Consider the following 14,045-nt stretch of genomic DNA (forward strand, 5'->3'; position numbering starts at 1 on the left):
TGACCTTTACACAGAACTGTATCTGGTGTAGTTGTTTTATGTCACTTAATGTATAACCTTTGTAACCTCCAGCATCATCGACACAATGCCTGCTCATCTAGTATCATCTTCAAAATTGAATAAATAACTCTCTATTCCTTCATCTGATTAAGGTATTCATATATGATCAAAATCTGAGGCCCTAATACAGGTCTTAGGAAACACCACTTATCTTTTTTCACCAATCAGAATATAATGCTTTTATCCCTACTCCTGTCCCATATCGCTAAACCAATTACCAGTTATATCACAAGGTTAACTCTGACTTCACATCGCTAATAATCTCTTATACAAAATTTTACCAAATGCCCATTAGAAGCCCATGTATATGACAAACTGTAGGAGGAAATGGGGCTGACTTTACTGGATTCAAAACAATGTGATGGGCCCCAAACTCAGGACAATTGAACTGAAGTTGAGTCAAGTCAATTTTCAAACGCTTCTGGCAGCCACCTAGGCTGTATTTGCAAATGAAGGCCCTAGTATCTGCTTTAATTATCTTCACAGACATTGTACAGGGATGAGCAGATCTGGTGACCAGCCGATTTGTAGGTTTCTTAGCTGACTGCTTTGGACTTGGCAACTCCCAACAACAAAAATAAGCTTTTTAAAGAAAGATGTTAAAATGAAAACCTCTGTGGAAGGAAAACAACTCTTACTAGCCTGCACAACACAGATGAACATTCTTGCCACCTAGCCAAGTTACAAATTGTTGATCCAAAGCTGCACACTTACAATTTGACAATGTGTCAGTTTAAATGAAGTACTACATTACTCTTTTCATTTAGTTTAGTTCTTATCATTAACCACAAGTTACAAAAGTAGCTACAGTATTATGATGTTTGAAACAAAAACAGAAAGCTGTTGTTGAATGGTCAAGGTTATTCTGTTTAAGGGGCTTGGAACTGCAGTTGCAAATTGCTGAATTTGTAAGTTTGAACACAGGTAGATCCGCCAACCACATAGACGATGACTTCTGTCGACACTCAACCAGACTTGTCACAGGAATAAAGCCAGGATTTAGTTCAGGGTGGGAGGAGAAGATGGGGAGCAGATCAAGCTAATCACTGTAGGTAGCTTATGTCCAGCCCTAATTGCTCAGTGATTGCTTACCTGAATCAGAGTACCTTGAACAGCAGGTTATATTCTTCATTTTGTTTCACATCAACAAACAAATTTTCCAGCAAGCAACTTGTCATACATGAGTTATGATGCCTTTCTCATCCATTAAGATACACTTAGCACCCCAGTGCTCCGCATTGCCCATACAATCAGCTATTTTCCCTCCCACAAAATCATTACTTGATGACATGCATCTTCGACCTGTTCACCTGTAGATTATCAAGTATTTTTCCAGCAAACATTCTTTCATTTGGTGTGCATTGCGTTGGCTGTAATTTTGGCTGTGTAACGTTTATGTTCAATTTTCATCGTAAGTGTTTGCTGGATTTTCCTGAGGTGTGGCATATGAAGAAATTAGTTTTCAGATTAGCTAACCTATGACCAATCAGGAGATTTCCAGTCTAAAAGGCTTTCCAGCAATACGCTGATTTATAGGCCAACTATTTCCATTGCGCCTTCTATTAGAAAGTAGATAATCTATTCCCATGACGAAGATGATTATAATTTTGCACTGCACATCAGATTCTGTCTGAAGGTAATGGGCTTACAAGCATTGGCACGCAATGTAGAGTAAATGAGACAACTTCCTGCTCATAGCATTAACGTAAGGATTAACAACCCTTTACCTCATTAACTATTTAAATCATCTCTGTTTAACCCTCAAAAGATTGGTCAAAGAGAAAAGACTGTTGTATCTATTAAAACCAACCTTAATCATTGTAATAAATTCAAACAGTGGATAAAATAAACTCCGTTTATTACTCTAACACAAGCTTAAGGGGTATTTCTGATCATTTAAATGTAAAGCACTTAGTAATTAACTTAAGGCAAATATTTACAAATATACACATTGTTGGAATAATTTACCAAGCAAATTAACAGGGGAAGAAAAAATACTGGATTTACTTACAATTCTGTCAGATCTCAAATTGAGAAAAGAAAGACTTACATGTAATAGTGGCTTTTACAGACACCAAATGACCCAAGGTGCCTCACAGTCAATTAGACTATTTTGAAATGTAGTCACTGTTGTAGTGTCATAAAGTGACATCACAAATAGCAATGGGTAAATAATGAGTTAATATTTTTGTGATGTTGACTGGCCAGGACACCAAAGGTAACTCCCATGCTTTTCTTCAAAACACTGCCACAGAATTTTTTGCATAGACCTGAGAGGGCAGATATTTACATAAATGATAATACAGCATTCCCTTAGAATTGCACTGGAGAATCAGCCTAGAAAGCTCTGCTCAGATCCTAGAGTTTGTCTTGAACCCATAGCCATCTGACTCAGTTGAAAGAGTGCTGCCTGCTAAGCCACAGTCAACACAAAGAGTGATCAGAAGAAAGTGAGGACTGCAGATGCTGGAGATCAGAGTCAAAAGGTGTGGTACAGGAAAAGCACAGCAGGTCAAGCAGCATCTGAGGAGCAGGAGAGTCCATGTTTCGGGCAGAAGCCCTTCATCAGGAAAGAGTGATCATGTTGAATTTTTCCAAGTTCATTGCCCCACCAGGGAAAGGTCAGGGTGAGCCTTCTCCACCATCCAGATCCAGATTCTGATCAATCTTCTTGGGCCAGGCCTTACTAAAGAGGTAGAGTGGGTTCCCAGCAGCATCTCTGCTCAGCATTAGGAGATTGTCACTGAATTGAAGAAAAATGCAATGATCCTGCATCAGAACAGTCCTTGTCATGGCAACAGAATAGCTAACATTAAAGAATGCACAGGCCCTCTGACTTGCTTATTAAAATAAATTTCGGACAAGTGGCTTGGAACAACACAGTTTTCTTTGTGTCTTACAATCAAATATTGAGGACAATTCTACAAGTCTGCACTGCAGACAGCATGGACTGAGACTGAAGCTGAAAGGTGCAATATAAATAAACAATCGAGTGATCATGTAGTAATCTTGGATTTGCCCAGAACAAAACACACTTGTAAAATTGCCGACACAAAGTCTCCTTATAATGATCTCAACAACCAGCTGTTAAATATTTTCAGTTAGTCATGGCCCAACTCTCTTCAGCCAGTGGTTTTACCACTTGTGCTTTATGAATTATGTGATGGAATGATTGGAACAACAACAATTAATCTTCCCCTAGACCCACTGTTTATCAGACTGGTTCCTTTCATTGTTTTCCATGGTTCTGTTTCTAACATCTGAGGAAACAGCAAACAAGTTATTAGCAACTATTATAAGCACTGGCCTGCTATTCCCACAATACTGTGCTTTAAACAGCATTTTACTAAAAATATGACACAATGCAATATACTATATATTTTTTCAATGATTTTGAACAGTAAGTCACTGAAACTCTGTCTAAATTTGTTCTCCACTCAGGTAGAAATAAAATCAGAATGTAATGATTCTTTTTTGATTTACACTCTGAATTTAGTTTCCTTTTACTCAACCACCTTCTTAAATACACAACAAATATGTTTTCTCTATTGCAATGATGTTGGGACAGGGTGGTCCAGCAACGGCTGTGAACAGGACTGCAGATACTTCCACTGACAATAAGTACCCCTCAGGGCCATGGACCAAGTGCTGGTAATTTAGGATTAGGTTGATGATCTAGTGTTTCTAACATATCGGTGCAGACCTGATGGGCCAAAGAGCCTCTTCTACACTGTATGATTGGCTAAAAAGATCTATAATTTAAGGCAAAGTGCAAAAAGAGAGTTTTCCCATTGAATTGGGCAGAAAAAATGTTCATAAGACCTTGTATTGAAATATGCAGTGGCTGTGGTTGGAGTTGGAATTTTACATCATAGATTGCTTTCTGCTCGGAGGTTCATTGATTCAAAAATTGCTTTAGATTTCTACTCCAAATTTCCCTGTTTCTTTCCTGAAGTTCCGAAGGTGTTGGCTCATTGTTACATTACAGTTCCATAGATAGTGCTAGGCTCCATGCAAAGCATTTCATTGTGAAAATATCTGTGATCATCTACAAACACCCTCACATTTACATTCAGAAGAGACTGCTGGATGGATTAGGACTCATATGCCTTTCATGTCCTCATGACATTACAAAGCAGTTCACAATCAATGAAGGGTTCCAGTTTCCTCCCACAGCCCAAAGATGTGTAGCTTAGGCGGATTGGCCAAGATAAATTGCCTGTAGTGTTCAGGAATGTGTAGGTTAGGTGGGTGGGAAATGCAGGAATATAGGGTGGGTGTGGGGGTTGGGTTAGTGTGGACCTAATGGGCCAAATGGCCTACTTCCACACTGTAGGGATTCTGTGATACTGTGATTCTATGACTTGTGAAGTATATTAACTGTTGGAATGAATGGGAATGTGCCATTCATCAAATAAACAGAGTTTATTTGATCCTTACTGCCCGTAATCACCACGTTTTATGATGAGAGAGGTGTGTGCTTTCTTCCCCTCAGTGTGTGTACCAATTAAATAATTCCAGCAGCAAACTTTTGTTAGTTTTAAGACAAAGTTATTTATTATCACAAATTTATCACCAATCATTCACTCACTCATCTTACACACACTGTCACACACAAAAAACCAGAAAAAAGTGGCAGAGAAAATACAGCTTCACCTCATAATAATCTCATTCTCTGTCAGGGCAGGCCTGCAGTTTCTTTGTAAAGGTAATATTTTAATATTGAAGTGAAGATCTATTGAAGCAAAGGATTCTCAGTAAGCAATTAGATCTCTTGTAGCTGAATTTACAGGATAAAAACAAGGACTGCAGATGCTGGAAACCAGAGTCTAGATTAGAGTGGTGCTGGAAAAGCACAGCAGGTCAGGCAGCATCCGAGGAGCCGGAAAATCAACATTTCGGGCAAAAGCCCTTCATCAAGAATAGAGGCAGGGTGCCTGCAGAGTGGAGAGATAAATGAGAGGGGCGTGGGGGTGGGGAGAAAGTAGCATAGAGTACAATGGGTGAATGGAGGTGGGGATGAAGGTGATAAGTCAGAGAGGAGGGTGAAGTGGATAGGTGGAAAGGAAGATAGGCAGGTCATGAGGGCGGTGCTGAGCTGGAGCCAGGTTTACAAGCGAGCTGGGACCGGTTAAATGGAAATCCTTCTCTGTGTTAGGATCTCCCATTTTCAATGTTTAACTGTTAAAGAAGTCTCACTTCCAAATACAATATTTCCCGTTGTTAGAGGGTGAGAGTGGAGTCAGTTCAGTTTTAATGTATGTGCATTTTATGGAGACAACAGGCCATTTAAATCATCAACTGCCTCTACTGAAATGGAATTTTGACTGTGTAGTGTGTGCAACCTTGTGTTTTCTAAAAGCAGCTCTGCATTTTATGGATTTGTTTGGATCATAGAGTTACGATACACCTTTTGATATAACCCTGGAACATCTTTGGTGGGCGGTGGGGGATGTATCAGGTACCCTTTGGGATTTTTAGAAATATACTCCAATGTACCCAGAAAGTATATACGCCCTTGGAACTGTACAACTGCCACAGAACTGTTAAAGTTGTCAGAGAAATGTCAAATCATCAAAAAAAATTCAAACCTGTCAAGTGATTTAGCTCTGCTAGGCTTTGGCTTTCAAAATATCAAGAGATTTTGAAGAAAGCTTTTTCCATTTGTCTGTTGACATGAACCCGATGATGGCATTAATTGAAAGGTGTTCAAGAGATTTCATTGTTTTTATCAATGTGGGTGTACTTTTTAAAATAGTGACAAGAGTAATGGGCACAGTATATTCTGTTAGCAGGTTCCCCAGGTTTTCCCATGGTGGGTACAAGGGTGGGGTACTGGATAAGCTGCATGGAGGGAGGAAGGGAAGGGTAAGAGTTGGCAGATGGGGAATATGAGTTGGCATGTTGGCACTAAGGTGGCATGGAGCTATAAATGGAGATGGGGATGGTTTGGGAGCATGGATTGGATTGGAGGTATGGAGAACATGGAAGACATGTACTGGAGCACAAGCTTGCATGTAGGGTAGGAGGGAATTGTGGTACGGGGATTGGGACATGAGATGTCATGAATGACATGCATAGGGCAAAGGGAATGCATGTGAGAAGGTGACAGATGGATGTGGACTGGAGGGCTGTTTTGGTTTTATTACTGTAGTATTAATCTTTCCATACTGTGCTGATGAATGGATGCTGGCCTGATACTTGCTCAGATCTGTAGAACTGCACTCTTTTCCAGGTTTGCCCTGGTCCAACTCACAGGTAAATTCCAAACCAAAATGCTGAGCAGTCTTTCCCAAATTGAGGTCACAGAGCTGGGAATTTTCCTTTCAAAAGCAGACTGAAAACATAGCTGTCTCATCAAGTGACCTTTGACAAATTCAAAGTCCTTTTCCAAATAAGGGACTGGTTACATTGAGTACATATTCTGGCTGTAGGTTTAACATCTTGAGAATTTGAAACAGCCAGACTTTCCGCCTTTGAATAATCCATTCAGTTTGATAATACCTTTTGGTTTGGTTTCAGCGAGTGGCATTGTTTCTACAGCATTCTGAAATGTTCCTTTTGATCTCCCTTGAGGCAGGGGAGTGGTATACAATGCACAAAGGGAATGAGGTGACCCTCAGGCAGAGACTGGGGCATGACACAATCAATCTGTACATGAGAAGGTCCCACAAATGAGAATGGGATGAGCAGAGAATCTACTTTCTGATGTTGACCTGGAAAATGCTTCTGCTCTTCTTTGAATAGGATGTTTAACACTTGCCTGACAGGACCTTACTTTGACCATGTATAGCACAAAGATAGCACTACTAGTGAATCAGCCATTTCTTCAGTAGCGATGATTTCCTTTAGATTATTTTCTATGGAGTGGATTACACACCTACAAACTTCAGAGATAAGGGTGCCACCACTGAGTCTGGAGTTAGATACAAGGGCTCACCTCTTATACATTCCCATCACCATTCAGTTCTGGTGAAGTTAAAGCATCTAAATCCCAAAAGTGGAATGTGATGGGCAGCTGACATTGAAACTCTCTATGTTAATGTTCAAGATTAATTTCCCCTCCTCCTGTGTTTCTTTTTCAAGTAATCATTTATTTGAAGAAAGATTCACACTTTCTATTTCCCTGATTGATCAATTAGGCTGTACCAGAGAGTGTGTAACTTCAGCTTGGAGGCTTGTTTAGCTCAGTTGGCTGAATGACTAGTTTGCCATGTAGAATTTAATTTCATTTATTCAATCATAGGATGTGACTGTCTCTGGCTGGCCAACGTTTATTGTCCATCCATAGTTGCCCGTGGTGGTGAGCTGTTGGCCACGTGCTGTAGGTTGCCACACAATGCCCTTAGTGAAGGAATTCCAGGATTTTGACCCAGCAACAGCGATATAGGGTTGTATGGTGGCCCATTGGCTAGCACTGCTGCCTCACAGCATTAGGGACCCAGGTTCAATTCCACCTTAGGCGATTGCCTGTGTGGATTTTGCACATTCTCCCCATGTCTGTATGGGTTTTCTCCCACAGTCCAAAGATGTGCAGGTTAGATGGTTTGGCCATGCTAAATTGTCCATAGTATTCAAGGATGTGCATATCAAGTGCATTAGTCATGGGAAATATGGGTATAGGATTGGGGGGGGGGAGTGGGTGGGTCTGGTTGGGATGCTCTTCAGAGGCTCAGTATGGACTCAATGGCTGCTTGCAGACTATAGGGATTCTATGATTCAATATTTCCAAATCAGGATGGTGAGTGACTTGGAGAGGAACTTGCAGGTGGTAATGTTTCCTCTCTATCTGATGCCCTTGGCCTTCTAAATGGAAGCGGTCATGGCTTTGGAAGATGCTTTCTAAAGATCTTTGCTGAACTTCTATTGTGCATCTTGGAGGTGGTATACGCTGAGCGTTGGTGGTGGATGCTTGTGGATATGGTGCCAATAAAGGCCTGGATGGTATAAAGCTTTTTGAGTGGTGTTGGAGCTGCACCCATCCAGGCAAATGGGGAGTATTCCATTAGATACCTGACTTGTGCCTTATACAGTAGATGGAGGACAGGCTTTGAGGAGTCAGTGAAGGATACAAAAAGAGAGAAAGTATACATTTATACCTCCCATGCTAGATTTGATATTTTCAAACCAATCACTGATACTGTTGCTCTGAAGAATGCAAATAAAATTGTTTAACAAATCAATTATTTAACCTTTTACATTGAATTTTATAGCATGCCACTGTTCATGGTACAAATGCACCTTATATTTTTTCTGGTTCTTCCAAGATATACTTCAATTCCTTTCTCTCACAAAGTGTATTCTTAAATGTATCTGCTGTAATCATCTTTTGTTAGTTATGATCCCACAACACTGAATGGTTGTGACCAAGCAAATGTCCAGGAAAAAAATGAACCAGTTTTTTCACCTGTCAGCTATCGGAAATTTCTAACCAGATCATTATTTTAATCACAGTATTTTTCTTTCTGGTCAGGTATCAATATCTCAGCCAATCAGGATGAAGAAACAGATCAGGAAACTTATCAAATGGAAATAAACAAAGAAACTAAAAAATGCATCTTACGTGCACATACAGGGCATTTCTGGACATTGGTGAATCATGGAGGAATCCAATGCACTGCTTCTGAAATGCAAGTTACCTGAATCATTCAAAATACATTTTTTGTTATAGTGTAAAGTATTATAAACTTAGACTGGTCACTATTGTATTGCTCAGTTAGCTCACAAAACCCATTGACAGTGTCCACCTCTACATTTGAACCAGCCATTTACACACCAGCCCAAATATTAACTCTCAAAGCCTTGCCAGGAGCATCGAAACACCAGCTGGAATATTTCCTGGGATAGATTGTGTAACTGAGAAACCAGCATAAATGCTGTGGAGCTTTGCCACTAGAATTTCAACTTCAAAGTATGCACCTTATAGATCAGGTGAATGGCAGGGGAATTTCAAGACTATTTTAAATTGAGAGGAGAAAGATTTGAAAATGGCACGATGGCAACATTTGTACTCAAGAGAGTGGTTCATATGTGGAATGAACTTCCAGAGGAAGTGGCAGATGTGCATACAGTCACAAAGTTTAAAAGACATTTAGATAAGTACATGAATAAGAAAGGTTTGGAGGGTCATAGACCAAGCACAGGCAGGTAGCATTAGTTTAGTTTGGTATTATGGTCAATTGGCCCAAAGGGTCTGTTCCTGTGCTGTATGATTCTATGATTCTGTGTTCCCAATGGGGAAATCTGGTCTGTGGGACTGGCCAATCCCCAGTCCTGGGGAGGGGTGGGTAATCAGACAGAGAAGAGCTTGAGGAGCAGGAAGGGGTGACTCCTGTTTCTCCTAGCCCACAAAGTTGCAACTTCATGGCTTGCTTCAGCCGCTGGGTTTCACAAGACCTGCAAAATCTGTCAAGGCTACAAAGCAGGTTAAATCAGAGCCTCCCACCTTGACTAAAGTATTTAAAATGCCCTCACTTGCTGCCAATGAGGTGCCAGCCTCCTGCTCTATGTTAGGAAAATGTGGAAGCTGGAAAGATGGAGTCAGCTCTCTGATGCACTGAGAATTTTGTTCCTTTTAGCTCACCCACCCACCCAGTCCCCCTAACCACAAGAGCTCACTAAAAGCATGAGAGGCTAAATGGCCTACTCCTGCTCGCAATTTGTGTGTGTGTACTTGTGCGATCTGTCAAATGATCAAAGAACTTCACATCTGGCAGGTGTTTGAAGTCAGAAATAATGGCAACATAGAGTCATAGAGATGTACAGCATAGAAACAGACCCTTCGGTCCAACCTGTCCATGCCGACCAGATATCCCAACCCAATCTAGTCCCACCTGCCAGCACCCGGCCCATATCCCTCCAAACCTTTCCTATTCATCTACCCATCCAAATGCCTCTTAAATGTTGCAATTGTACCAGCCTCCACCGCATCCTCTGGTGTTTGAGGGAAATGATTCAAGAGGGCAGTGCAGTAGTGATTCTATGATCAACCTCCATAAGTGGAGCAGACGAAAAGGGGCAAACAGTTATGTAGAGTCAGAGGAGACAAGTTCCAAGCAGAATCATATAGTTAAAGGAACATCGCTTTGATCGAAGATATTCAGAATGAGGTTTACAGGATTACAGATCACCAGTAGAGCTGAACAAAGAATGAACACATAACATGCAGTAGTCCACACAGTAGAGAACATGGGCAATGGAATTCTGGTGTATCTATGGATTTGCAAAGGGAACTTGAAGTGAGGCCTGGAAAGAGCTAATTGGAGAAGTCAATCCTAATTGCTGGAGGTGTAAATTAAAGTTAATAATGATATAGGAGTGGAAGAAAGAGAGCCAATCAGTAAAATAAAATATTTCCTTTGTACAACACCTTTCACAAATTCAGGACAGGAATGGAAGTAATAATTGTTAATCAGTGGGAATAAAATTCAGTGAGATATAGAACAGGCAGGTAATGCCTATTTTACTTAACAACCTAAATTCTGAATGAACTCCAAAGCGTGAATTATGTCCCAAAGTGCATTTATGTTATTGCCATAATCACTATGCGTTTTGTCATTTTGTTTCCAAACCCTGTGAACAAAATATCACTCACTTGTCATCGAAATCATTCCCACAATGTCATTCCCACTATCTCACCAGGCTTGAATCACATAATGTTGATTGTGTTACAGTTATTACATGTGTAATGTTACATATAATTGTAATGTGGGCTGGTCACAATGTAGAGTTTGTAATATGCACCTTACTTAACTTTAATGAATACTTTAATGTACACAGAAATGGTGTACATTTTAGCTTCAGTGAGAGATGACTGCTGAGAAGATGACCAATTCTCTGAACAGATTATTTTCCTCTTTCTAATCCAGAGATGCCAACTGTATGTTTGAAATTGAATGGCGTGAACGAAGAATAGCAATCAAGGCTAACAATGGCAAATATATTTCTACAAAGAAAAATGGACATCTTGCATCAGTGAGTGATTCAGTGGGTGAGTTAATCCAGATTGAAAGAAACTTTAAAAAGCTGAGCTGCAGATGGATGGGTTTAATTGTGTTATTTTCAGTAACTACCATGTACCAATGCCAAATAATTCTTAGTCATGCCTATTGGGATTAAACTATTCACATTAAAGGGTTTTGTGTAACAAAATTATTTTAGTGATTGTAACAAGGCCAGCCAGGTAGACCTCATAGAATATGAGTTCCCTGATTGGACCAGGTTAACAGCCCCAATCAGGGTGCGCTATTTGACAGATAGAAACAGGAATTCTGAGAGCAGACTCTGAGGAAACTAGACCAGTGTCAAGCACTATGCATATTTAAATACAGAGTGATTTGGTGATAGGCTACCGGCCTCTGTGGGGTTATTTCAGTGGCAATGAAAGAAAATAATATATTCCTGAAGAAATTCGCTTTTAAGCATTTCTGGCATCAAGCCATTATTTGGGAAGCTTGACATTCAATCCTGCCATCGAAGACTGGTCCAGTATATGGAAAGAATGCATTATTTTTCTTGTGCAAATGACATTGCAGCAGATGAAAAACAATGAGTAATTCTCCTGACAGCTTGTGGGCCAACAGCTTTTTCGATTATTAGGAGCCTAACACTTCCTGAGGTAACACTTCCTGTGGGCGGCACGGTGGCACATTGGTTAGCACTGCTGCCTCACAGCGCCAGAGACCCGGGTTCAATTCCCGACTCAGGCGACTGACTGTGTGGAGTTTGCACATTCTCCCCGTGTCTGTGTGGGTTTCCTCCGGGTGCTCCGGTTTCCTCCCACAGTCACAAAGATGTGCGCGTCAGGTGAATTGGCCCTGCTAAATTGCCTGTAGTGTTAGGTTAAAAGGGGTAAATGTAGGGATATGGGTGGGTTGCGCTTCGGCGGGTGGACTTCGGTGTGGACTTGTTGGGCCGAAGGGCCTGTTTCTACACTGTAAGTAATCTAATCTAATCTAACAGATGCTGAAACCTTTCAACATTTGATGGATTTAGTTAAAGAATATTATGACCCCAAGCCTCCTCTAATTCTGAGATGCTATTGGTTTTACTTGGCAGCTCAAGAACCAAGGAAATCCATGTTGGGATTTTTGACGAGGTTAAGTTGGCTGGCAAAAGAATGTGACTTTGGTTTAACCCTTAGTGAGATGCAGAGAGACCGTTTGGTATGTGGGATTAATGATGTATCTATGCAAAAGCACCTACTAGCTGAAGCCCAACTGAACATCAAGTGAGCACAGCATCTGGCTTTGTCATTGGAAAATGCAGCAAGTGGAGTATATAATTTACAAGGTATTCCAACGGAAGTGGACACCCTCACCTTTTCGACTGAGCTTGGGGAACACTATTTGAGTGAAGGTAATTGCATAGCCTCACTCAGCACATATCCTGAACAGAGGAACTATCAGTCAGCCCACAGCAAAACCCAAAACAAAGCTAAACCTCGGCCAAACGGTTAACATTTTCCTCAGGATCCGCACCTGCCAGCCATTGTAGTTGCTGCTGGTATGTGAACAAAAACAGCCGAAGAGTCCCAGTTGGCCTGAATTGATTAAGAGAACTCCTCAGCCACTTCCAGGAGAATGCATACCCTGGAAGGCCCACCTATAGCTGGTTAGGAACAGTGAAATTGCTTAGCAACATCCAGATCAGAACCAATCAAAACAAACGTCTGGTTAAATGGTCACCTGCTTCTAATGGAGGTTGATACCAGCATGGTATCAGTGACTGCAGAACCAGTCTTTAACAAAATTCGCTATGGACTTCAACCCTTAAGATTACATAAGACCTCAGCTAGACTGAGAACCTATACCAGGGAACTTTTACATATTAAGTTCCAGTCTCATTTGAAAAGTAGCTGGTTCAGTTACCACTCTCAGGTGCTTCGCTCGTTTATTCCAAAAGTCGTAAGACACCTGAGTTGACTCTTCTCATGAACGCAAGAGGCGGGCTATGACCTGGTACATACGGTCTGTATCTGAGGCTGAGTCAGAGGAACCATTTACGCTGTGAAAACACCCCAGAAAAAGCCACAAGAGAAAGAATAGGCCTACGTCCCCAGGCTGTTAACCTGGTAGGTCAGGGAATCTTGACTGACAGATATAAACACGCATGTCAGAGGATCTGTTCATTCCGAGAGCTGGCTGTCAGGAAGCTGGATCAGTGTCAAGTGCTATGCGCATGTAAATAGAGGTTGACTTGGTGACAGTTATTTCAGTTAAGACTTGAACAGGTCATTTCCTCATTCAAATGATAGGCCAGTAATTCATGAAAATGCAAACATATTGGGCACTAACAGTGCAATTTCAGGGGAAAAGATTTAATGAGGTGCTACAATAAGGATTCCAAATCCAATTTAAACTCAATTAGCTCATCCCTTATTATTAGAACCAAAATATCATTCACAATCTGAGATTCCAGAAGAAATTGTTTTTTGTTTGATGCGCAAGATATGTTGACCACATCTAACTTACAACAGTATTCATATAACAATCACAATTACTACTTGGTTTCACACGTGATTGTTCTTAATTAAGTTTCAAAATCATCACCTTAAACATGTGTTTCAAAGCATGAAGATTAGAATCTCAATAACTTGAATGTTTTAGAATGTGACTTATGCTTTAACTGTAGAATTATTTATCAAGAAACAACGGAAAGCAATAATAGGTTTTGTAAATCAATATACAAATAACTTACATTAAATATGTACAATTTAAACTTCATATGAGATTTAATTGCAGGGAACTATAAAAATACATACAGAGGAATTTTGATTGTTAAAAGTCCTTTCTAAACTTCATAGAGTCATAGAGATGTCCAGCATGGAAACAAACCCTTTGGTCCAACCCGTCCATGCCGACCAGATATCCCAACCCAATCTAGTCCCACCTGCCAGCACCCGGCCCATATCCCTCCAAACCTTTCCTATTCATATACCCATCCAAATGCCTCTTAAATGTTGCAATTGTACCAGCCTCCACCAC

The 14,045-nt window shown here is 40.7% G+C and overlaps 1 protein-coding gene across 1 annotated transcript in view; it reads left to right on the top strand.

Annotated features, from left to right (window-relative positions):
- fscn2b (fascin actin-bundling protein 2b, retinal) overlaps positions 1–14,045 on the top strand; it is a 45,370-nt gene that overhangs the window by 18,911 nt on the left and 12,414 nt on the right. The window contains exons 2-3 of the mRNA XM_043714779.1: positions 8,534–8,690; positions 10,929–11,050. Coding sequence (XP_043570714.1) covers positions 8,534–8,690; positions 10,929–11,050 — 279 coding nt within the window. The remainder of the gene's footprint in view (positions 1–8,533; positions 8,691–10,928; positions 11,051–14,045) is intronic.

Source organism: Chiloscyllium plagiosum, chromosome 24 (assembly GCF_004010195.1).
Source record: "Chiloscyllium plagiosum isolate BGI_BamShark_2017 chromosome 24, ASM401019v2, whole genome shotgun sequence".
NCBI classification, from domain to species: Eukaryota; Metazoa; Chordata; class Chondrichthyes; order Orectolobiformes; family Hemiscylliidae; genus Chiloscyllium; species Chiloscyllium plagiosum.